Raw genomic sequence first — 25,274 nt, forward strand, 5'->3', positions numbered from 1 at the left:
GGGGGTTGGAGAGAAAAAAATATATTTTCATGTATTGTCATCGGAAGTGAAGAAGTGTGCAAAATTTCAGCGTTTTTGCTTCACAGGAAGTGAGTCAAATTTGAGTTACAAGATTTGTACCAGACAAACAGACAAACAAACAGACAGGTTGGTGAGTTGATATAAAGGCTGGAAAAAATCCTCATGAGGAAGGAAATTTCTGCGATTTTCGGTAGCTACTACCCTGAAGACTAACAACCGGTGAGGGCTCACGGGAGCCCTTCGAGGATGCAACGCACCGGGGCCGGGAACCAAGCCAGTGGCTTATACGTCCGATCACCCGGGGAGGGGGAGGAGAGGAAGGGAAAAAGGAAAGAGGCGCCGCCGCGATAGGAGCCCGTCGACGCCTCTGGGAGAGGAAAGGTGCGGAAGGAACGGGAGAGGGAAAAACACCCCAACGCTACAAAAGCGAAGAGAGCCCTACGAATTAGCGAAACCAGGCAAAGCCATTAATGTGCCAGCGATTTTAGAGGATTTTCCTATGAGGAAGAAAAATCCATCGATCAAATCGCTACTACCCTGAAGACTATGAGCAGAGCGCTCTTCAAAATGTTGGCGACGGTAAAGTTTTTAACCCGAGCGAAATTTCGAGAAAAATTCATTACTTACGTACGCTGAGAAAGAGTCTATATATAGATCTAAACGAATTTGATCGCAAATAGTAAAAAAAAATTATATCGTTCTTCCGAGTGATACGGTTCATAAATAGATCACATAAAATATCTCGATCACGCACATCAGTCTCTCACGACTGATTCAGTCACTACTTACTTGACCAGGCGCAGGTTGTCTCTCGGGATGTCCTTGAGATCCTGTATCGTGTATGTCCCGCCTCCGAACTCGTAATTAGGGTTGTACTCGGTCATCATACCACCAGAAGAGGCCCGTAATCTATTGAGCTGTAGATCTGCACCACTCAGCATTTTGCGCCGCAGAGAATGATTCTTTTTCTTCTGGTACCGGTTGTCTGTTTAGGAAAAAAGGGAGAATGATCCAAATTATAGCTGAGCAAAAAAATAAACTAAGCTAATGATCATTGTTACGAAAACATCATCAACCTAAGAATGGTTTGACGTAGGCTTCCACTGAATTCTCCGATAGACTAACCTTTTAAACAAGAATAATTCTGATTTACTTACTTCATCACCTTATCTTATAAAAATCTTATCCGAGGCCTACCTCTGCCAATCTCCACTCTCACCTCCCCTTCAGCGATAATTTTTCATAATTCTATTGGGTCTCATGATTTGGCCGATTAAATTGTCCCGTCTTCTAACCATGGATTTCAAAACTTCTCTCACTTTCTATTCCTGTCGGAACTTTCCCATTTCCCACACGATCTGTCCAATTGATCTTCATCATTTTTCTACAACGCCATATATTTAAAGCTTCCTTGATTATGAAACTAGTGATGTATGAATTATTTAGCTGATCAACAGTCAGAGGATCTATGACGTCATTAATCGCAAAATTTACACTAAGAAAACGCATACCTCCTGAATGACCGGCCTATTTTGGAGATGGATTACTCGCTTAAAATTAAAAATTTCCCTTGAAAAGTTCAGGATATATAAAGTAGACCACTATCAACATTTTTCTATTTCAAATTGGTTAACTTTAACTTTAATTATTTTCTAAGACGTAATAATTTTCCATATTTGAAAGCTACATTTTGAATATGCAGTGAGCATATGGGGATCCGGTGCAGAAAGACCCCATTAATCCATGAACTTAATAAAACACAAAGGAAAGCTGCGAGATTCGTTGAGAATTGTCGGCGGCCAAAAGAAAGGGTAACACATATGCTAAGCAAATTAGGTCGGGAGCCGTTATAGACTCGGAGGCTGCGCGTAAAGATTAGATTGCTTGAGCAATTGAGGGTAGACATATTTAAGAGCGACACGGAGAACATCATATTCGAACCACACCATATTTCCAGGTCCGACAGAAACTATATACTAAGAAAGATATTTTGCCGAACAGGTAGGGATGGGAAATCGTTTTTCCCCGAACTCTAAAGCACTTGAATAAATGCTAGGCGTAATTTCGTTAGAGCATTTCCTTTTTATATGTAAACGGCTGGTCTCCTAACACTCCCGCCACACAGCTCTGGAGGCGTCTTGCGGGGTAGTAGGCATAGGAAGGAATAAATGGAAGTTTTGTTTAGCTCTTGCATATCTTATCTTTCATATCTTTCCTCTGTTAGCATGCCGTTGCTTTGAGTTCTTCGAATATCGAAACATATCGACGACCATACAAGATCGATGACTAAGATTTAAAGAATAATAGTGGCCATCAACAATAGATTGCTGAACATCGTTCTATGCACTACATTAAGGACCATTGGAGTCATTTGTGGCGGCCTGGCTCGCCTTACAAGAAGTCTACGGCAAGAGAGAAATTCGGGAAAGAAAATGCAACCCGTGTTGCTAAAGAGATAATACGGTGGCGGCAAACAAGGATAAATTTAGATGTAACTAAGGCTTCTGGTCATAAGCGATGTTTAAGGTTACTCAAAATAACATGCACGATCAAAGTTTAACCAGAGATAACACAGCGCTTATCTATTTATAATTTACATAAAATGTACAATAAATTTACATAAAATTTACAATAAATTTACATTAAATTTACAAAAAGTACATTAAATTTTCAAAAAATTACATTAAATTTCCATTAGAGTTACATTAAAACTCGTGTCATTTATTAAGTCGCTTTATTTCAATGGGGTGGAATCGAATCGAGCATCTCCTCCTCTGGCATGACCTTGCTACATTCGACCTTCGGGGAAACAGCCAATCAAAACCATCTATTTCCTTCCCTTTCCTCTCTCCCCCAAACTGGAACGTCGATGATGAGCCACGGAAACAACATGCAATCGACAAGATATCAAAGTCAAATGAGCCCGCAGAGTTAAATGGGTCTCCGTGGCATCTGCGCTATTCGGTGAGGGGTCTCGGGAAATCACGACTCCAGCTAGGGAGACAGTATGAAATTAAAAAAAAACAACATTCCATTTCCTACGCGAATCATTGGAGGCCGCTCGGGCTCATTTCCACAAAGCGGGATTCGGTCGACCTTTCATTTCCATACTGGCACGTCAGAGGTCACCACCGACTGGCCAACCGTCTCGCACCATCTGCCATCATCATATACCGCAGGGGTGAGTTATGTCACCGAACGCGGCCGTTGATGTGCATTTGTTTTTTTCTTCCTCTTTTCGCCTCCACGGACGCTGCGGTCGTGGGCAGTAGATGCGAAATGTATTCAAATTTAAACATTCCATTCGCTACATTAGGTTCCAACCGCAACACGCACGGTAGACCACATAAAATCACACGGTGTAAGGCATTGATCGTATTTTACGGATAAAACGTGCTGTATCCCCTTTAAGCATTGATTGATGATGTACAGCGTGTCCTGCAATCATACCAAGTTTATCTTTTCAAGGGAGGTTTCACCAAGTAAAGAAGGAGAATCATCAACTGTGTTTTTATATTTCGGGGAGTTCGGAACCCCCGGAACTCCTCTCTTGTTACGCCAATGGTCGCTATTCTACCCAACTGAATATTACCAAGAAAAATTGAGCTTAAAAGATGTTCCTTTCAAATAAAATTCCCGAATTAAACATTTTTCTTTCCGCAGGCTATAAGAAATTCGTAAACTTGATGTAAAAAAAATAGTACTTAAACAATAAAATATATATTATATTTGGACTAATAATTAAATACTTTTGTGACCATAGGAAATTAACGTAAAGCAATCTGCGTTTTAATTCAAAACGGAGCAAAAGTCGTCTTCAAACGTCTTCATCTCGCAAATTATTTCTCAATATTATTCCTAGATTTGCCTCCCCATTTTATCCTTTATCAGAAATTGGAGAGGCAACTGCTATACGTATCAAAAATGGTTCTACTGTTGATTGAAAAACGCAATCAAGCCAGTGGATGATTAAGGAGTTGATAGTCGATAGCAGCGCCCTCCAACGTGAGTAGCTAAAATGATCGAGATATACATATCATATGCGCGTATTTTTACGTTAGAGAAAATGAATAGTGGAAACGCGAATATTACTACATAGGATTTTACATTAGGCCTCCAAATTTCTTTGCCTCCCTACGTGCATTGAAATTCGTATAAAAAGTGCCATTAGCTTCGATAACGCCAATGCAATCTGAACTACACGAGGAAATAGTCTATACTTATGGCGGTACCTTAAATATTTATTCTTAATCCATCCGATTCATTTCTTTCCAATGCTTTCTCTCGCGATATCAAATACTTTATTTCAAATATTCAGAGCAAATAGATCGTTCAGCACTCATCGTCGTGCTGTGGTCAATTTTGAAAACTGATCAAAATGCATCCTAAGAGAAAATACGAATCAAGCTTTTGGAAGTGTGTCCTCTTCTAAGAAGTCCCTTGATCAGAACCTTTGAATTTGGCGAAGTTTGCGTTTAATATATCAAATTGGTTTACATGACTGGATGAGAGAACAATTCACATTCCAAAGCCATTTTCACTTTACTTCCCATCGGCAACTCAGCAGAATTTTTGATTGCTGCAAGAATTATATCGACGCAACACTAAGTTTATTTGACCGAAAATAACATTTTATGGCCAACCAATTATCAATTTAAAGATAAGAACTTTATGTTCTGACTGCTGAATCCAACTTTGATGCAAATGTCTCTAATACACACGTATATTACTATACAAACATATAGGATTTAATTATATTTAATGTTATGAGAAGAATACTATTAACTATGGAAATATTTTTCAATGTGGTTCGTCAGAGTGCGTTTTAACGGCACGAGAGAATAAGGCCTGCACATGAAAATGAAACTAGCGGATTTGACTCTTTATATTCAAAAAAATTTATCTATAAACAAGCATTTCTTTAACATTCCATAAAAATTACAGATATAATTTATGATGGCACCCGAAAAATATAGCGAGAAAATTCCATGTTTCTAAGCAAAAGTAGGGAGATTATTGTTGGAAGAGTTTATTTCGACATTTTATCGTAAAAGAAATTTAGTACAAGGTAGAATCCCACACACACAGACACAGTAATAAAAAGTTTATTGGTCTCCATTGGACAATTACCAGAAGGATAAAGAAGATATGCCATATTTCAAAGAATTTAGTACAACAAAACGACAGAGAAAAAATCATTTGCCTTGCCCGGGATCTTGCAGTCATTTGGGCCTTGATAGGAAAGTAATAATGATTGAATACGAAGGACCCAGCTTTGTATCCCGGTTGTGGCAATTAATTTTTCCTTGCAGAATATCCGCTATTTATGAGCAGTTGCAGGTGACGCTGTTAAGGGAAGCCGCAAGCTAGCCTGCGACAAATTGCTGGAATTAACACAAAAATTGAACTTACACATGAACATGCAGAAGGAGGCCAGTATGAATGCTAGAAGACAACCAGCAACTCCTATGGATATGCTGTATGGGTACGGCAGCATTGGAGACGTAGAGGGCACTTCGTAGGCTGGCGCCAAACAGAGGTTGTTGCAAAGAAGAATGAAAAAAAAACAAATTTTTGAAAAGTGATTAGATGATGAATTATTTGAATGAAATGGAGAATTTATTAGTTATATATATTTTTACAGGAAATGGTATCCAGTCATGTTATTTTGAGTAATTCCGCGTTACAGTCTAAAAATATCTTCCAAACGTTTCGTCGCCGCTACTGGAGACTTCTTCAGGGCAATGAAAAGAAGAGACGGTACTGTTGGTAGGAATATTTAAAGGGTGATGCAGATTTACGCAAAAGAACATCCTTGGAAATCATGTACCACCAATTGAAGAAAGGTACGTTTCAAGGTATTGAATAACTTTTTGAAACCATAAAACATAAAAAGTACAATTTAACAAAATGATATCACTTGGTTTTATTCCCTTCGGTTTGGTTATTGGTTATCTTCTATTTTGTCCGACCAAGATTTCAGCTCGTAGTGACAATATTCACGAGCAATGAAAAATATTCACATTTTAAAATCAATTAAATGTAATTTTAATATGAAGTGGCAAAATTGCTTCATACCATAGATAAATAGAGCACACCAGCTGCAAAAATATTTCAAATATATAATATTGCTAAAATAACCTGAGAGTGGCATAGGCATTAAGCACTCCTTTAATTTAAGACGGTTGATTACTAAATTCAGCAAGAGTTGCGGGTAGTTGCATGCAAATACGCTGAACCATTACAGGATAATTTGACCTTCACCTTCCAGGGAAGTGGAAAAGGTCAAAATGTGAAATTTTTACGACTCCAGGTAAAAATTGCATGAGCAAACGCAGGATACCCACTAAAAATTGAGTGCACTTGAATATATAACAGATTGACCGTGATAGGTACTTCTCAAACAGGTAATATTGCAATCGAAAACAGGAGAACCTTTCACTGGTGACTTGAAACATCGGCAAATAGCTGTAGGCAATGACGCCACGGCAATCAAAGTCATTTTTTATTTAAATGATATTTGAAATGCGTTGACAGGTCCATATCCAATAACGGTTGAATTTATCAATTAAAAATTCATATCCATTTAGGCGTTAATTAGGTAGCAAAATTTCTGTGAATTTGAAGCAGCTAGGGTATTTTTCGGCGTAAATTTGTTCACAAAATATGAAGTTACTACAGAAAACTCGGAGAACTGTGACCTTTCACATTTTCTCTTTTAACTTAATTACGCAAAAATAGTTTATTTAGACGAGGCGATGTATGATTTAGAATGCATAGTTATAATTTTAATATTTCCAATATCCGCAGTCTAGATTAGCCCGGAGGATAAAAATAAAGAGTTACGTCTGCCATTCGGCTTGAAAATAATAAGTATATTAAGAAAGAGTGTACAATCAAGCGTATTAAATTTTAGCTCCGAACTAAAAAGAGAATTACTCAGGATCTGTATCCAATGAATGTTTCATAATTAATGAACATCGTAGCTAAATAAGCTAATATGAACTAAATATTGATTGCTTACAGGCTCAGGAAATTTAGCCGCAACTTTAAATATGTTCAACATTACGATATGTTCAACGTACGGTTCGAATTGGCATAGTTCCGCCTCTTTTCTCCATTAAAGGTTCATTAAAACGTCGTTTATGCGACATAAATAGTCAATCTTAATTAATTAAAAATTGTTTTACTGTATTTCGATCCATTTTTTCCTAAATATTATCGTATTTATCACTGGAAACCTACATTAGGACGAACTGACGTTCCGCGACGTAATTCTTGAGCATCAATTCTGTTCATAAAATGATGCGATCGGAGCCTGTTAAAGTTATATGAGTTCAGGATGTATTCAATCATTTAGCTGCAGAAATGACTAATTTAGCAACTAGAACTTCCGCTACAATCGGTTGGTTTAAATTGGAAACCTAGCAATTGCATTTCTGGTCCTGAGTTAATATACTTGTCCACACAGGTTCTTTTATAGAATGAGCGTATTTAAAAATCTTCCTATTGTTGTTCCCTGTTATGATAATAGCAAGCAATAACCTTCGTTCTTTCGTTTCAAGAATCCTTATGTGGTCGTATTACACGAGAATTTCTCATCCCATACCACGCTCACGTATTACATTGCTTCCGATTAATTGGGCCACTGTATAAGACGGTTAGTTGCTAAATTGGGTCAAATCTTCAAGACAAGAATCCAACTGAGGAATGACGTTGAGTTTTCTCCAATTGATTAAGTGAACAAAAGGTCTTCGAGACGGGACGAACATATGTGCTCATTCCTCAACCATTATGAGACGATACGTAATTTTAAGCACTTATTGAACCAATATCGTACAATCCTCCTATCTCTATGAACTAATCTTGAGCAAATATAGTCTTCCATTGTGTCTCTTACTGGCAAAAAAAGCTATAATAATACGTTTCCAAATGTGAATGCTGAGAGAAGTAAGTGTAAATTTTGATCTACTCTTAGAATTTCAGGAAAATCCTTATTTTTTTATTTTTCCATAAATATAGTTTATCTGCCTGATAAAACTAGAGAAATTATGCATTTAAATCCTCAAACTGTAATCTATCCACATTTTTACTGCACTATTAACAGTTTCCAGGGATGTGTCCTAGAAGCAACATTTGGTTTTAATGGGTTAAGGCCCCCCCCCCTGCAGTGTGGAACTCCACTTACGGACGCAAGACGTGGAGTCGTTGCCGAGTGTCCATCCGCTGGGGCATATGCACTGCGTCTTGCTCCGATACTCGTCGAGTGCGACGCAAAGGTAGTCGCAGCCGCAGGCGCCCCTGGACAGGGCCGGGATAATGAACACGCGCCCCGGGCCCTGTCGCTCCCAAGGCTCGCCCTGCCCGCCCGGCCACGCCTTTTTCATGCGGACTCCCTCGCCCACGTACGACCAGCCGCCACTGCCACTAGCACCCTTGTCCGAGAAGGCGTCCCCACCTGCCAAGAAAACAGAAGAAGAATCAATGAGATGGATAGATAATTTATTGAAAAAGGAAATTGCCCTTTAATTCTAGAAGGACCGGGTTCACATGGATAGCTAGAAGGTGATTTTGACGAGTAGTATTTATTTTACACATTTCTTCGTTTGTATTTAAAGTGATTGATAACTTCATTGAACATAATATTTTTCCTTTACATAACCATACAAAAAGGTAATGCGGTTTTGTAAAGCATCGCAAGCGAGGAATGTGAGACTCAAGATAAAAGTAGGTGGGGAAAACTTGAGCAGGTAGAACAATTCAACTATTTAGGCAGCACATTAGAGGAAAACGGATACAATAGTAAGGAAATCAGGAAGCGAATTGCATTAGCAAAGGAGGCGTTCATGAACAGAAAGGAGCTTCTGAGAGGATCGTTATGTAAGAGTTTAAAAAAAGGTTAGTGAAGAGTTTGATCTGGAGTGTAGCTCTCTACGGTGCGGAAACGTGAACACTAAGGATGGAGGACGAGAGAACATTGGAGGCATTCGAGATGAGGGAATGGAGAAGAATGGAGAAGGTGAAACGGACAGAGAGGAGGAGGAACGACATAGTGTTGGACATGGTGGGTGAGGAGAGGCAGCATTTAGATGAGATACGGAGGATACAGACGGTATGTATAGAGGGAGTGCTCAGCGGGGAGAGTATGTTGAAATCGGTGTTAGAGGTTAGAATGTTGGGTAAACGTGGGAGGGGACGGAAGAGAATAGGATTTTTAGATAGATTGAAAGTGAGTAGGCCTTAATGTGAATTGAGGAAGGCAGTGCTGGAAGGAAATGCAGGCTCCCAGATTACATCTTTAGCACTCCATGGAAACCTACCTTAATCGGTAGAATACCCTAATAATAATAATCAGTACAACTGAGTATTTTTTTACAAATCAATTAAAAAAAAAATTCACTAACTCTTGGTTAACTTTGTGGTATTCCATTATTTCCTGGATATAAACAGTTACTTATACCACTTATTTTATAAGAGCGCGACCCGGGTTTCAATGAGTAATCATCATCATCAGGCCTGATGATGATGATTACTCATTGAAACCCGGGTCGCGCTCTTATAAAATAAGTGGTATAAGTAACTGTCTATATCCAGGAAATCAATTCAAAAAAACTTTTTTAATTAACAGCGTTAAAGTCACGTTGCTCTTGTTACCCCTGCCCTGGCCTACCACACGCCATTCGGAATGGCAGATGTGCTGCTTATTTCCATAATTTTTTTTATAAAGTAGGTATGTTAAATGCATAAATGTACTAACAATAATAATAACTGCCTAAATGGCCAGACGGAATATAGAGTAGTGATTCCCGGAATAAAACACGCTATACCGTTGTAAATAAAATAGAAACGCTAAAACCATTATTTTGACGGTTGTTGGTCTTTTAAGGTATACAGGTAGCATTACTCCATTTATACGTGAAAAAGTAAACTATATTTTAACTATATTTCATATATATAAACTATATTTTAAACTATATTCATCTAGCATCATCTTTCGAAGAAGTAAGACCAAATATGGATGCAGCTTTAAGAATGCTAAGTAATGGGTGTTAAATGATTGAAAACACATTATAATTCCGACTAGAGAATTCTGGATTGTAATTTCCGAAATTCAACCCTCTATTATCTAAAAGGTAGTCTCTATATCCGTGGAGGAGGTGGTTAGTATAGGTGAAAGGAAACAGAAACAATTTAAATTCGGATCGTTCTGCTGTTAGAGACGCCAGTGGCGTGGTTTTGTAAACCCATTTAACCGTGCCGTTATTGATAGCACTTTTTGCATCCACCTTCAGAATTCTCAATTGAGGGGAATGGAGCCTAGTGATTTTTTCTAAACAGAATTAGGTACAGGAATTAAAGAAGAAATATATAGACTTGGTGGCCAAGGGATACGAGTGGGACTCTGTTCTGTGCTGACATCGAGTGGAAAATCAAATACATTACTGAATATGCATTTGATATAGTTTATTTTCCTTATCTAATTTTTGTTCCTAACTCTGATTACGAAAAAAATCACTTTTCCTTCTTGGTGCATCATTTAATATGAGGGGGTTTAAAAACCCCATCATATTAAATGGTGATATATGATGGGTGGGCTTTTCCACTATAGTTTCCGTTTATGTATATGCCCAGCGAGTTAAATGCGAGAGAGGACTTAACGGTCATGGTATATGGCGTAAACTTGTGTAAAATCATCATGATGCGTGGGAACAACTAATTTATTGGTACTAATTTTGCCACATCGACAATGAAAATATTATTGTAGCCATCCCCAATCTTAACGGGGTAAGTTATAGAGGGTTTGAGGAAAATTTTTTCACAAAATTTTCACCCTGGATAGCTGTTGCCAGTGGGAACCAAAATCACTTATTTTGTTTAGGCTGAAAGAGTACCATTTTTAAAGTACGGAAACTGTGCCAAGCGCTCCGATTTGCCGCGAGTTTGCTCTGTTGCTGGAGACTCTGGACGACTCATGCCCTCGAATGCTCTGACATTCAGCTTGCGAGCTGCCTTGAACACACAGCGATCTCCAGCAGGCAAAGCATTCGAGGCCAAGAGTTGACCAGAGCCTCCGGCAACAGAGCAAACTCACAGCTAATTGAAGCGCTTGGCGCAAAGGTACTGCAGTAAAAAATGGTGCGTTTTCGACCTAAATATCTTAATTCAGTAATTCAATATCAGTAATCAATATCAAGTATCTCAATATCAGTAATTTTGGTTCCTCATAGTATCAGCTATGCACGGATAAAATTTCGTGACAATTTTTCACCTCCGTGTATAAACCTGAGGATGTAGTATGCCTGACAGTATATCTAATGACGTTATATCTGGCGAAATAGGTCAAAATAAAAAGTAAAAAAAGACAAACTATAACTGGTTGAGAAAGGGTGCTGAGTCCTCTTTAGCTGAAAAATACTTTAAATTTATGAAACTGTTACGACGTATCATTAGAAATGAAATATCGGCCCCACAATGCCCGCGGTCCACAATAAAGTAAACGGCTTCCCTAAACCAATGACTCTCCATCCCCTGTTCTTGAACGCGCGAGACTATATGGGGTTGTTCTTTTTTTTTGGATTCGGATTGTAAATTTCCCACAAGCCTTTTCGGGACTCTCGGAAAGCCTGCTCACGAATTGCATATTTTCCGGAAAGGAATTAAGAAAAAAATATTCGTCGGAATTTTACGACTTTTCGACCCCGGGCGTGTTGAAGCTCACATAACGGTCTCTCTCGCACCCCCGGTTGGCCCGAATAGGGTTGGTCGGAGGAGGGGTTTGTGAGGGGGATGATGGCTTGAGCCACCCCTTCCCCACACCGCTAACACCCACCTCATTTTCCCTCCGTCCACTATACAGCAAATTTCCCCTGTACCCGCGAAAGAGGAGAATATTGATTTTCCCGAATTCGAAGAATCATATCATCGGGGAATTGCGGCTCATTACTCGGAAACATTAACATACATCAACACCCTGAGAGCCAATGAAAATCATTTCTCTTGAGAGTCTCTATCGGAAATAAGTTTTCTGCTACATAGGGGACGTCGAAGTAAAACGTTATCACCACTAACAGAGAGGGGGTTAGGTTACGAGTTTGATTAGGTTACGAGTTTGGTCCAGAGATATATTCTCCGCGTTATAGTCATCACTGTCGACAAAAGACAACATTAACATTACTTTCCGCAACTGAGATGAGTCAGAAATCTACAGTAATGCGACAGTTTACCATTTTGGCCACTAGGTGGGTCAGCAATGAGTTTAATTTTTCCGATAACTTTAAATATTCCGCGCATCACTAAAATATCATTTTATGAACATGATTTTTAGTAAAAGATAAGCGGTATTTTTGATAAAGCATGTCGACGCAGCACGTTCAAGTCTTACTGAATCCAAAGTAATGTAGCATTTTCTATAACGTAGATGCAGGAAGAATATTTCGCTGACAAAATTGAAAATTTAATGTCATGACGTCGCCGGTTAACTTTACCGGTCTGGAGCTCATGTTCGTCGACAAATACTCCTGCAGATGAGCTATTACTTATACCTCAATAATACCGTGGAGGATTCAGGAGGGGATTTTACCCGATATTTTATCAAAAATTTTAAATTTTTATTAGTTCAATACTCTTTGTAATCATTTTAAAAGTGTGATAGGAATGTTAATGCAAATATCCCACAAGTCCCAAACTTAGGATAAAGAGTAGCATTTATCGCATAGTGCAGCACTCCCTACTCTCTCTCCCGGGGGGTATTCCATACTCCCCGAACGCAGGTAATGACCCCCCCAAATTCGATGATAAATCCGCCCCTGATTATACCACAAGTTATGATAACATCTTGACTAAATTTGAACGATTTCATAGCTTCAGTCAAAGACTGCTGTTCAATATCAAGCATTTTACAAGCTCCAGGTAGTGGTGAAGCGATTGGGGGGGGGGGGGGGAAGGAACTCCCCCGAAATATAAAAACAAAATTACTTTGCTTCATCATAGAAGAAAATGTTGAAAAATCATGTATTAACACCAGATTCCTTTGAAAAATGAAGTTTTTTCGATTATGAAAAGTGATAAAATTATTTTAAAACCCTCTCCTTAGTACCCCGTTTATCAATAATTAACCGCCTAGTTTTGGACCCCCTCAAAACGAATTTTCTGGCTGCATCATAGCCTTCAGGGCTTCATTTAACTAGGTAATTGCTCAATATAAAAAAAACCAGTCATCAACACACGGCCGCTTACATTCGATGATCATACCGCCAGAGACGGTGCTGCCACCATCGGCCATTTGATTCGCGAAAGAAAGAAAAAAGAGAACTTTTCTCCACGTCATCTTTAAGGAAACTCGACGTTTATATTGCTCTCTGAAAGCTTTTTCGAGATATCCGGTAGATTACGGTTTTATCGACAGCGCTTTTAGGGACAAGAAGAAATCTAAGAGCCAAATATAGCTGGTTCTTTCCGGCTCCATTACTAATTTATTTATTTCCACTACAGCCATAATCCCAAACGGATATCCTTCATATGCCACTTCGCAACCTTGACATGGTGGTATTTTCTCCGTCCAACTTTTCTCCTATGGTTTTACTTGAAGTAACGAAACCGTATCTTAAAAAACAAACCTCTGCATGCAGCACACAATGAGCACACAAGTTAAAATTGCTCAATATGTTGTGCTAAAACATTCCTACAGTAACTGTTGTGGTAGGTAGGACTCAAAGAGGAAAATCTCCATTTCATATAGTTTATGTTGTCGGCAAATAAATAATTTTCCCTATTTCTGGCAAAATAAATGAATGCTTTTATGAATTGTTTCAAAAAGTATAGTTACCGATTCAATTCGAATCTCAACGCTGTTTTACGCTCTGAAAATGAATTCAAATATGTTGAAACGCTCGATAAAAAAATGTTATATGCTGCTAAAAAAGGTGTAATGACTTCACTGACCGTGTGATTATGAACTACCTAACAGCAAGCCGTATTAAAGCAATATTCTCGGGGAAAAAAATGGGCTGTATTTTAGTTCTTGTTAAAGCAATGAATAAATCATCTACATCCACACACTACCCCGCAAGCCGTTTCAAAGGCGGGTGGTGGGGTTTGTCAGGACACAATCCGTTTACAAAATTACTCCTAAAAAATGTGATTTTAGCTTTGCAAAGTAAATAAGTACTCGAAAATCAACTTTTCATCAACATACTACCTCGCAAGCCGCCTAAATAGATGTAAAAAGGATATGCTCAAACGAAATTACGCTTAGCATTCATCAAAGTTTTTTATTGCTTGAGGGAAAAACGAATTCTCACATCTATCCGTTTGGCAAAATATCTATCTTAATTTTTCGTTTCTGTCAGCTCTAGAATATACTTCTATAGCGGGGTAAACTTTTGAAAGCCTAAAAACTAAACAGAAAATACAATCCTATTATGATACAACAAAAAATATTTGAGAATCTAGTTTTTGCCGTGGCACCATAGAAGATTTGAAAGAGTTTCTCCATAAATTTTATTCAACTCTGACCCTTTTTTGCATTACTGAAGGGAACATTCGCAGGAATTACATCAAACGAGGAAATAGAGTGCTTAATAAAATATGGACGAAAGAGAGCTAGCCACTGCTCCATCGGCGGAGTTTTAATAGAGTTAAAAAAAATGAAACGCAGTGTGTGGGTGCATGTTTTTATTATTAAGCACAGAAATCCCATGCGCGAATTGGAGATGCATGCTGCAAAGAAAATAAGTTCGACCGATTCAGGCGTGAAATGGAGGAAGTTCGACGAATTGGCGATAGAAGGAAGTCGCAATTTCCCTCAATTATTTACTCGCACGACACGTTTTGGCTCATAGAGCCGTCGTCTGGTACAAGAAGTTTCCGGGTTGAATTAAATGCATGGAGAAACTCTTTGAAATATTCACTCTGGGTCTTGTACCAGATGACAGCTCTGCGAGTTGAAACGAGTCGTAATGCATTAAAAAAAATAGTGAAAAGTACAACTACCTCATTCTTCAATACGAAAAGCAAATTTTTGCATTTCGTTTAGTCTGTGCTAAAATCTACGATGCAAGGCATTATTACAAAGAAATGCTTTGGTGGGACTCACTATATAACCAACGAAGAGAATAAATGGAGAATCCATATACAGAGGCCCTGGAAGTAAATTTATTTTTAAGCAGGTGAAAACAAATTATGCAATATTATGCGGAAGGTTTACTCGACATATATAAGCTCGATGTGAAATTCAAGGCATATCTCGCAAACTGAGCCTCAAAAATGATACACACCTTGCCAGGAGACTACGATATAAATATACTACGGTTGATGTCAATGCCTAGTCATAAATTTTGGCTCAAGTAAAAAAAATGTATTATATACAAGGTAATTTCTCACTATTCCACAGGTATCTTTTGCGTGTTCTGTATTCAACTTCATCAATTCTCAATGCATAGCGCTCAGTTATGGCCTAAGACAGCACTATCGGCATTATAAAAGGCCGATAATATCACTTTAAAAACTATTAAAAATTAGAATGCAATACGGACACTTGATAAACAATAATTATTCGTTGGATTTAATGCTAAAATATCCAACAGGTGGATTTTAGCGTTAAAATTCCTATTCTTCGCTGCTTTTTTAAAATGTGGCTTTTCCAAACTTTTTTAAATGGCATCAACATAGAATTCTTGGTAAGGTAAATTGCCAGGGGACTGTTTATATGATAAACAGCAAATCCAGTTTTTATTAGGATGTGAAAAAATATCATCCAAAATTATACCCCCCTGATACCCTGCTCCCGAGAGCCACCAATACATAGGAATCTCGTCTCGAAAGCCTACGTATATGATCCCTAAAATTAACTTTTTCAGAAAATAAAAGTTTCAAATTTCAATAAAAAACAGGAATTAACAAAGAAAAACAGAATTACAAAAACCATGGTCGTGATTTTGTGAAAGTAATTTCTGTGTTCTCAGCTTCAAAGTCATTAAGAAACACCAGGAAGATTAAGAAGAAACTATAAAGTCACGAAAAAAATGTAAATTCTGGCACGATGTATTAGAACGCCGAATTCGAGGACGATATTTTTTAGCTCAATTTTTTTAAAGGGTTCTGGGAAGTCTTTTCATCCCCCGGATGCAAGAATTTTATCGCGTAACCATAAACTGGAGTAATGAGACTTTCTCGCGCAAAGACACCGAAACTGATAATAAAAGCAGGATGGCAAAAATGTCGCAAAGAAGGAAGCGTTTAATTACCATGGAAGTACTAGCGTTGTAAGGAAATGGAATGGGGTAAAAGAAAGGGAACTTAGATGGAGAATGACGCGTTCAACCAGGAATTGATGACGGGGACCCTGGGCGTAAACGTTTAATTAAGGAGTCGCAAAAAGTCTACCATGCAAAGCAGAACTGAAAACATATGAAATGGCTGTCTCAGCATGAACAGAGAGCGCTGAGGATTGAGTTACGATTTGCGATGCAATTTTCGGCTTCTCTTCACATCCGCCAGCAATTAAAATCGTAACTTAAGGCAAAAATTAGTTTCTTCTCGATGAAAACATTATTTTACAGTTATTTTTACGACTTTTTTGTGGGGGCTAATGTATCATTTGTTTATCAATGAATTCATGTTAATTGAACAGGAGCTATGGTTTCCGCGGTCGATTGTGCGTTTTTTCATATTAGTAACCTTACATGGAGCAATTTTCTTGGACTGAGTTCAGTTAAGTAGCAAATTTCTTGTCTAAGCTTGCTTGACTTGAAACCTAGCCTAAAACGCCTAGCCTTAGGGAAACTGGTGCAATAAAGTGTACTAAAATTTATCGCAACATTTGACCGACTAATGTATATGAAGCCAAGGGATACAAATAAGGTAAATATGCATTAACTAGCTATTTAGTAGTGCATTCAATTTTCCACTTAATGTCAGCACTGAACAGGCAGTCACTCGTATCCATTGGCCACCAAGTTTTTGTATATTTCTTCTATGAATTTATGAACCTAACTTTAATTAGAAAAAAATCACATGCACTCCTTGGCTTCCCATCCCTCATATACAAAAAAGTTTAGCATATACCTACAGGGCAATTTTTCAGTATTATACAGGCATCTTCTACGTTTCCTGTTATCAACCTCTATACTTCATTACTATTAAAAGTGTAGCACTCGGCATTTGGACAGACCCCCTACGGAGCGAAAACGAGAATATGAATAAATTTACGCTAAAATGGTGCTGAACACTGAAGATGGCGCTGAGACCGGATGCCATTGCTTTGAAGTCGACGTGTATGGCAGTATCCGTTACGCACACGGTCGAAGCTTTGATACTCAAGCGTTGGTTTCCTCTTAATTATTTATCGCTCTCTCACCTTGGTAACCGCCTCCGCCTCCACCTGACTCGCAGCCCCCTCCGCCGCCACCGAAGCCCCCGAATCCGAAGTAGCCATTGGAGGATACGACACAAGCCTTGCCCCCGAGACCACCCCTCAACAGGGAAGACCCCTTGAACTCTGTCCAGGTGAGGTTCCAGCCCACGGCATCCGTCCAACCACCACCGGCACCTGAAGATAAAAAAGAACGGCAAAAATAAATAAAAATATTATATGTACTTATTCCACACTATAACAGATGATTTCAGGCTTAAATTTGTGAAAGATTTCCATCATTACAAATGAAAGAATAACTTTATTAGCACGCAATAATAAGCAATGTTATACATTAAAAAAGCATAACCCGGGTTTCGTAACGTGGTTACATCTTCAGATGCATCGATCATACATGCCCGGACTTTATATTTAAGGATTGGACCTTACAAAGTTAATTCTTTCATTTTCTTCCACAAATTCGTATATGGAATGGTATTTGGAGGAGTCAACCGATATGGCGGGGGTATGGGCCCTAAAAATGCAGAGCCAGAAAAATATAGTAATATTTGATATTAAAATATTAAGAAGGATATATGGGCAAACTTTTGAATGCATGTGAAGAGTACTGAAAAATAAAGAGCTCAAGAACCTGCACAGAAGGCCAGATATTGTTGCTGTGATAAGGAGAAGGAGAATTAGTTGGCTCGGTATGTAAAAATAAAGGTAATGGATGCAATGAAAAGAAGAGTGTGGAGACATCAACCAGGGAGAAGGCGCCCTTGAGGAATACTAAGACTAAGATTGAATGACCAGGTAGTTAATTCATGAGAAGACTTCGGGGAGAGGTTGAAATGGCGGAGGACAGTGGAATCTGGAGAAAATTTGTTGGCGAGGCTACAAATCGACTTGGATGAGAGTGGCCACAGTGGTGTGGATAATTTATTACTATTGATTACGCAAAAAAAAACTTTGGAGAAAGAAAAACGTAAATACTTTCGAAGTGACATAAAATTCCAGACGTTTACATCCCATATGCCATATAGGTAAGTTTATAGTAATATATCCTACTAAAATATAATAGAAGCATGAATTACAATTAAGACAAATAGAGTACATAAACTTAATTCACGGAACAAGTAATGAATTGATCATATGGATGAAACATAAATAAAATACAATTTAAGGAACAAAAATATAGCAATACTTCGGTGTTCTTTGCGGATCATGTACCTTTTTTAATTGTCGCACCAAGGTGAAGTTCTCATGAAAATTTCTTTAAAAAAAACTAAAAGTTGAACTGTAATATTTTTGCTTCCATCTAACAAAGATTTTAAAGCCAAGTGTCACATAAATTTTAACGTTCAAAAAATGGAACAGCCACCATAATAATTTCCCTAGAATGAACAATTCCTAGAACCCTTGTTCCTGCCAAAGCTTGAGGATGTTTCTTCTAGATTGGCCTGCGATATAGGAAGTACGGTTTCTATGACAACGGCCAACATTTTGCGGAAATTTATTTCTCTCCACCGGTCATCTAAAGGAGTTCTTTTCCTATTCGAGAAGAATGGTCGGCCAGCCAGTAAATTCTTGCAAAAACTGAATAAAGGTACATTTCCTTAGAGTTTCTCGAATACAACTTTTGAGGACCATTCGGTTAGGTGGTTCAAGATTTTTTTTTCAGCATATCTTATTCGAGTTTGTGTAAAATTCGAAGAATATACGTCGCATTTTCGTAGGGTTATCGAACGAACACCAACTAATTACAATGTAAAAAGTAGATTAAGATGAAGACGAAATATATTAATGACTGTCATGTAAAACATTAAAACAATTCCACTTAGAACCTTTTTATTTCGAACTAGACGCTTCAAATTCACAAATATATTCAATAGTTATTTTTTTAACAGATATGTTAGCGGCAGAAAGATTTTACAAAATTTATTTGTGTAAATAAATATAAAATTATAAAAACTTCTTTCGCAGAGATGAAAAAATATTCGATCCCATAAACAAAGTGATTCCACAGTTATCCTGAAATTATTTTCGCACATATGTCAATAAGATATACAGTAGATAGGGTATTTATATCCATATATACCCTACTGATACAATGTATTGAATTATGCAATGAAATATTTAATGGAATTTTCGTTTTTCGGTAAAAGACTGGCGTCTCCTTAATCAAGAAACCTACGGAATAATTTGAATCATAAGTTTACCATTAGGTAGCGAAAATCGCACGGAGAGAGTCATTACTTCCTGGAATGAATTTCTTCTTACCAACTCCAATCAAACTTAAAAAAAAAAACTGTCATCAGGCTATGATGCAACACAAAATCGTTGCTGTATCATTTCCTCTTCAGCATTGAAGCCAGCAAAGTTTCCCAGGTATGTACCAATTGAATTCTCATGTTTCGAAGATATTGAACCGAGCGCAAAAGGCAACTCTCACATTGGGAGCCCAAAGCTAGGAGTCTGAAGCGAAGAGAAATCTCATCTTCGAAACTAAGTTAATGAGTTTCTCCGGGAACTGAAATTCCAAATTTATATGAAAGTGATATCACGTAGCAAATACATAGCGAAGGAGCTCGCGAGAGACAGGAATGTTCTCTGAGAGGTTTGGAAAAAATGCAACGTAATTTAATTGAATAGGTTGGTAGGATGCAAGAAAAAATGGCAGACGTCAACAACCCGTCTATTTGTTGTTCCTATTTAAAAGCACTACCGAAAGAAAAATGTCCAACGAAGCCCATATACCCATTGCGGAATCGTGTTTGACCAAATAAAAACGATGAAATTTTTTGACTCGATTCTATTTTCCCTGAGCTCTGACTCAAAGCAAGGAAAACCATTAAAGGAGGTCCAAAAATATGACGATTGAGCGTTTTATCTGTTGCCGTTGCGGTCATTTTATTCGGCGGCGCCACTAGGCAGCGGTATCTCATTCAGTGTGACTTTCGTTATTAACCGCAGGTAGAGGAAGTAGTATTTTTTGTTATCAATCGTATCGTATGAATTTAATATATTTTGTATGATTAATTCGCTCAATTACGTTAAACTGCCGTGAAAAGTGGAAATCGATGTCTTGTAGGGCCGCGAGTGACGATTTTGAAATCTGATTTTAATGCGCGCGGAGCGACAACAATTCTGGCAGCGGACTTGAGAATCATCTAATGTAATATTCGTGAATCGTGATCCAAATAGTCAACAATCAACATATTGCGAATGGAAATGGTACCGAATTTTAATGATTCAAAATTCACTGACCTATGATTACTAAACATCTATTTTAATATGCATACTTTGAACAAAAAAGACAAATCGTCCTAAATGGCGAAATTATGGAAAACATATGGTCATTTCCAAATATCTAAATGTCATTTTAAAAACTTCCTATTGTCCATACTACCGTGATGCAAAGTCGATTCTAGAACTAGAACTATTGGGGCCTAAAAAGGTCAATAAGTATGGAATAATTGAATAAAATAATAGCATAAAAGATAATTCTTAAAATATTGTCATCATAAAATCACTAATGAGATGTCATTTCTCTGATTAAGTAGTTTTTCCGAAGTATCATTACGAAAAATATGTAATCCAAATTAATTTTACTCCGCTAAATAATTCTACAGCTAAACAATGAAAGCAAAAACATTTCGGAATTTTATTTGATAATGATCGCAACATAAACTACGAAAAAATTTATATGAATAGCATGGTTAATAACAGCATCGAATGGTTTTTAATTCGTGTTATTTTCAGTAACTTCAGTAATAAATAAACTTGTGATAAATTACAACCAGAAAAAATTATAAAATATTTATGTGATACACAAATTGTGTTTAAATAAATATCCGCTAGAAAGCGTGCTCAAAGATAACTTTCAATCTCTTACAACTTTCCGTAAACCATGCCAAAATATGAGACGTATCACGAGATTATTACATGAAAATTATGTTTTTATTAATTTTACCGTAATCCATTGGTAATTTTAATAGCATAATGTTACACTTGAGAAGACAAATTATTTATAAGGTAAAATATTTACCAATCAGAAGTGACTTAATCGGTAGACAAATACTCTGTTCATTGAAACAGCGACTTTGTGGCATAAAAAATTTCATTTTCACACCAAAATATGGCTATGTTGAATGAACATCATGAATTGTATTGCGTACTTAGATATGTTCTCGAGAGCAGTCATCTGAAATGTATCTAGAATGGGTGTTTAATCAAATACATGTCACTAATCCATTAGAATATTGTATGGATAAATAAATCGGTGTACATAGTGACTTAAATGTTACCTATTCCCTAAGGGATTACCATGAGAGTCTAGGGAAAAACATACTTATCAGGGAGTTCATTTTAAAGCATCATTTCCCTTATGAGCGATGACACCAAAAATAATCGTTTTGCCAGGGAAAAATCAAAAAAGTAAGAAAATGGAATAGTATAGATTATTCCTCATCAAAATAAAACGTTTCTATATTCCACTCAGTATTTATTGATAACTCTACCAGTTTCGACCTTTTCAGGTCATTATCAAGAGGTAATAGAAGCGGCAAAGTTTGCAATAAATATTGTGTGGAATATAACAACGTCTATTTTTTAATGTCATGTTATTATTCCACGCAGTGAACTCATGAACCATTGATTTGAAAGTAATCTCGCAAGTTACCCCGATTAGTTGCGGTTTAACGAACCAAATATTAACCGTATATCAAATATTCTATTAACTTCAGCTCATATATTATGGCACGAGGAATGTAGCAGTTTAGGTATTATCAAAATATCTCACCTTTACAAATACTACTCTCAGTACTACCTCTTATAAAAGGAGGCAGCTTAAAATTAAAATTCCTCAATATTAAATTGAATTTTACACCATAAAATACCCTAGATAGAAACTGCACGGACCTAGGACAGACATACAGTGCGCAAAGTCTGCTAAATAGTTCAAAATATGATTTTTTAAGCGCTGACTTGCATTCCCACACTTGGTAGCTCTCGCAGATACCTAACATCTTTCCTGTAGTATCTCAACCCCTGCATCCGGTGAGGACGAGCTGGAAGCTGCAAGCTGGCAGAGGCTTTGGTGGAAATAAACGAACGCAGTTGGCTTGGGGTCGGCGTGCGGGATGGCTAAAGGAGTTGTACTTCAACGCTAATGAAGTGGAGTTATGCAAAAGACGGGTAATTGCTACTAAATCCTTAATTCCCTCCCTCGCGTTCCCTCTGCGTTTTCCAGGGAACCCGAGAGAGTTACAAGTTTCCAATTTTCAAGTTAGCAATTAATATTAACTCGCGAGCAATAGATTTGACAGATTGGATAGAGAAGTTGGATTTACCTGCTGGATGTTTTCCGAAGCTCCTCCCGGTCACTGGGGCGATGGACTTGTTGAAACCCTGTCCGTGTCGTTGGGCTAGGGTCGCTGTTGTTCCGGGGGGGCTGATGAATCCGTGAGCCAGGCCACCGCCCCCACCAGCCACGATCAAGGGAACCCGTTTCTTTTTGGCCCACTGCAACAAGAACAGACAGAGAAAACGTATCTTTAGTACAGCCTGCAAGAAGTCAATACCTAACAATCGGGCTCCTTGATTTTCTCGAATCAAAATTTTCTTGATCTCGTCAATTCTTAGATTTTTGAATTAGCAGAATAACACCGTCTAAAAGCGACGGCAAAAACCTTAAAGAACGCCGCAAATGCTGACAATCAGGTAATAAATGCAAAAATATGAAGCCACAAACATTCGCGAAAATGAAGGAACCCTTCCTATCATCGAAAAAGTGATAATTCTGTCGTAAGAATACAACCTTAGCAAGAATTAGGTACGCAGAAAGATATTTCATCTAGGGATTAGACGGTATGTGGGTTGCCTGTAACGATATTTTTAGTCAATTCGCACGCATCGCAAAACTACAGAACATTTCACTATAGCGGCTATATATTTCGTTTCAACAGTGGAAGCATTCGAAATGTGATGCTACCGAAGAATGACGAAGATAAAATGGATCGACCAAGTAAGTTTTGGATGTTTGTGCACAATTAATAGTAAAATGTTATCAACCCCAGTGAAAAGGCCGAACAGTGATGTTTTCGGTAGTGTGTGAAATAAATAAATAAATAAATTAATAAGTAATGGGGAAGTGCTGAAGAGAGTGGGAGAAAAGAGAAGCCTCCTAAAAACCTTTAGCAGAAGACGGGAAAACTTAGTTGGCCGCATTATGTGGCATGGTGGCCAGATGAAAACAAACATAGAAGGACAGGTGGAAGGGAAGGACAAGGGACGGCCCCGAATGAGTTACGTAGTACAGGTCATGAAGGATGTAAAAGAAAAGAAATACGTCGCTATAAAAAGGCTGACGGATAGGAGAGACGAGTGGAGAGCTACGCCAAACCAATCTTAGGATTGTTGACTAATGATGATGATGATGATTAGAGATACGTAAAAATCGCTCTTTCATTTTTATTTTACCGCACTTTCAATAACAGTTTATTGCATTTTGCATCGTCTATTTTTTATTTTCATAATGAGGTAGATGACGGTGAAATGTAGTGAAACACAGTTATATGACAAAATACAGAATATTTTAAATAATATGTTGTAGATCAATAATAAATTAAGGAATAAGGCATATAGTGGCGAGGGTGTAGCTTGCCCGCGCCGACTTGTAGTGCGCGGCCACGTAGAGTCCCAGCCAACTAGCAGCTGACCAGTCGCTCACATGCTTCAAGAGGTGAGTGTCGGCAGAGCATTTAAACTGCGCTCGGTACGAAATGTACGAATTTTTCCGTCGAAAAGGCAAATTTGCGTAAAAATATCATAAAAGTCCAGTCATCGCATTTATTTGCGCACATCGCATCTATATCGCATTTATCCCATTTGCAATTTTCACGCATCACTATTGATGATGCATCTCTCCCTATGGAGCGGTGTCTCTTAGAGGCATAATACTGGTTAAAAATTTATGTTATCATCTTGAATTTTTACTTTTATGCAAAGAAGATTTTGATCATCATTTCTCTGTGTCTTAACTATAAAAATTTCACATGCTAAAAAATATTGTGGTAAAATTTTAGAACTTAAAATATGGGAAATTGTTAGAAACCAAACTTAGGATTGTCACCTTATGATGATGATGATATTTCGTTTGCATAATGGGGAAATGGGGTAACCTAGTTGCTAATTGTTAGACATTATGACATGTAGCTATATCGAAAAATGGAGTGTGTGAGGCTACATGCCTGGCAAGACCACAATGTAGCATTCGCGGATTCATTTTTATGAGGTGAAGGAGTGGAAAGAAAACTTTGCTTTGCAAATACTACACAGAGAATTTATTCGCTCCGGGAATGCTTTCCAAATGAATGTCATTTGAATCTACAGAAATATATTGACAAACATCTGGACAATGTATAAATTATGACAAAAACAGTGTCGGTGTGAATACTGAATATTTAAATTAAGGGTTTAATATTCTTTATGCTGACATGAAATAGATGTATCTATATCTCCGCAGATTTTCTAATCTGACCGTGGGAGAAAAATTGCCTTTTGGTTTTCACGGCAATTAGCGCATTGAATAGACTAAGGTATATATTCACGATGCAAGAATAATTTAAAACTCTTCACAATGGTAATCTTATGGATATAAAACACAATCCAATATCAAGATGATAGTCGAATCTTTTCTGTAGACTACCATTCCAGTTGGATTTGCTGATAAATACAATAATCTGCATCGAATAAAGTGGGTGCCTTGCAATTCAAAGTAAATATTATTTTCTGCGTACGATCTAGATTTTGATGAAGTTATAGTCATTTATTATCACAGCGATAATATTTTTTCTTGAATTAAAAAAATATCGTGCCAAGTAACGGAAAATTGGCTTTT

The 25,274-nt window shown here is 37.7% G+C and overlaps 1 protein-coding gene across 3 annotated transcripts in view; it reads right to left on the reverse strand.

Moving 5' to 3' along the window:
• The window catches only part of LOC124166355 (leukocyte tyrosine kinase receptor-like), a 550,686-nt gene that overhangs the window by 118,560 nt on the left and 406,852 nt on the right, over nt 1-25,274 (reverse strand). For 2 of the 3 annotated variants that reach the window (XM_046543832.1, XM_046543834.1), the window contains exons 15-19: nt 22,726-22,897; nt 17,378-17,569; nt 8,210-8,479; nt 5,434-5,544; nt 811-1,006 (exon numbers count right to left, since the gene is read on the reverse strand). In XM_046543832.1, the coding sequence (XP_046399788.1) occupies nt 811-1,006; nt 5,434-5,544; nt 8,210-8,479; nt 17,378-17,569; nt 22,726-22,897 (941 nt within the window). The remainder of the gene's footprint in view (nt 1-810; nt 1,007-5,433; nt 5,545-8,209; nt 8,480-17,377; nt 17,570-22,725; nt 22,898-25,274) is intronic. The other variant, XM_046543833.1, reaches the window with a different exon arrangement.

Source organism: Ischnura elegans, chromosome 10 (assembly GCF_921293095.1).
Source record: "Ischnura elegans chromosome 10, ioIscEleg1.1, whole genome shotgun sequence".
NCBI classification, from domain to species: Eukaryota; Metazoa; Arthropoda; class Insecta; order Odonata; family Coenagrionidae; genus Ischnura; species Ischnura elegans.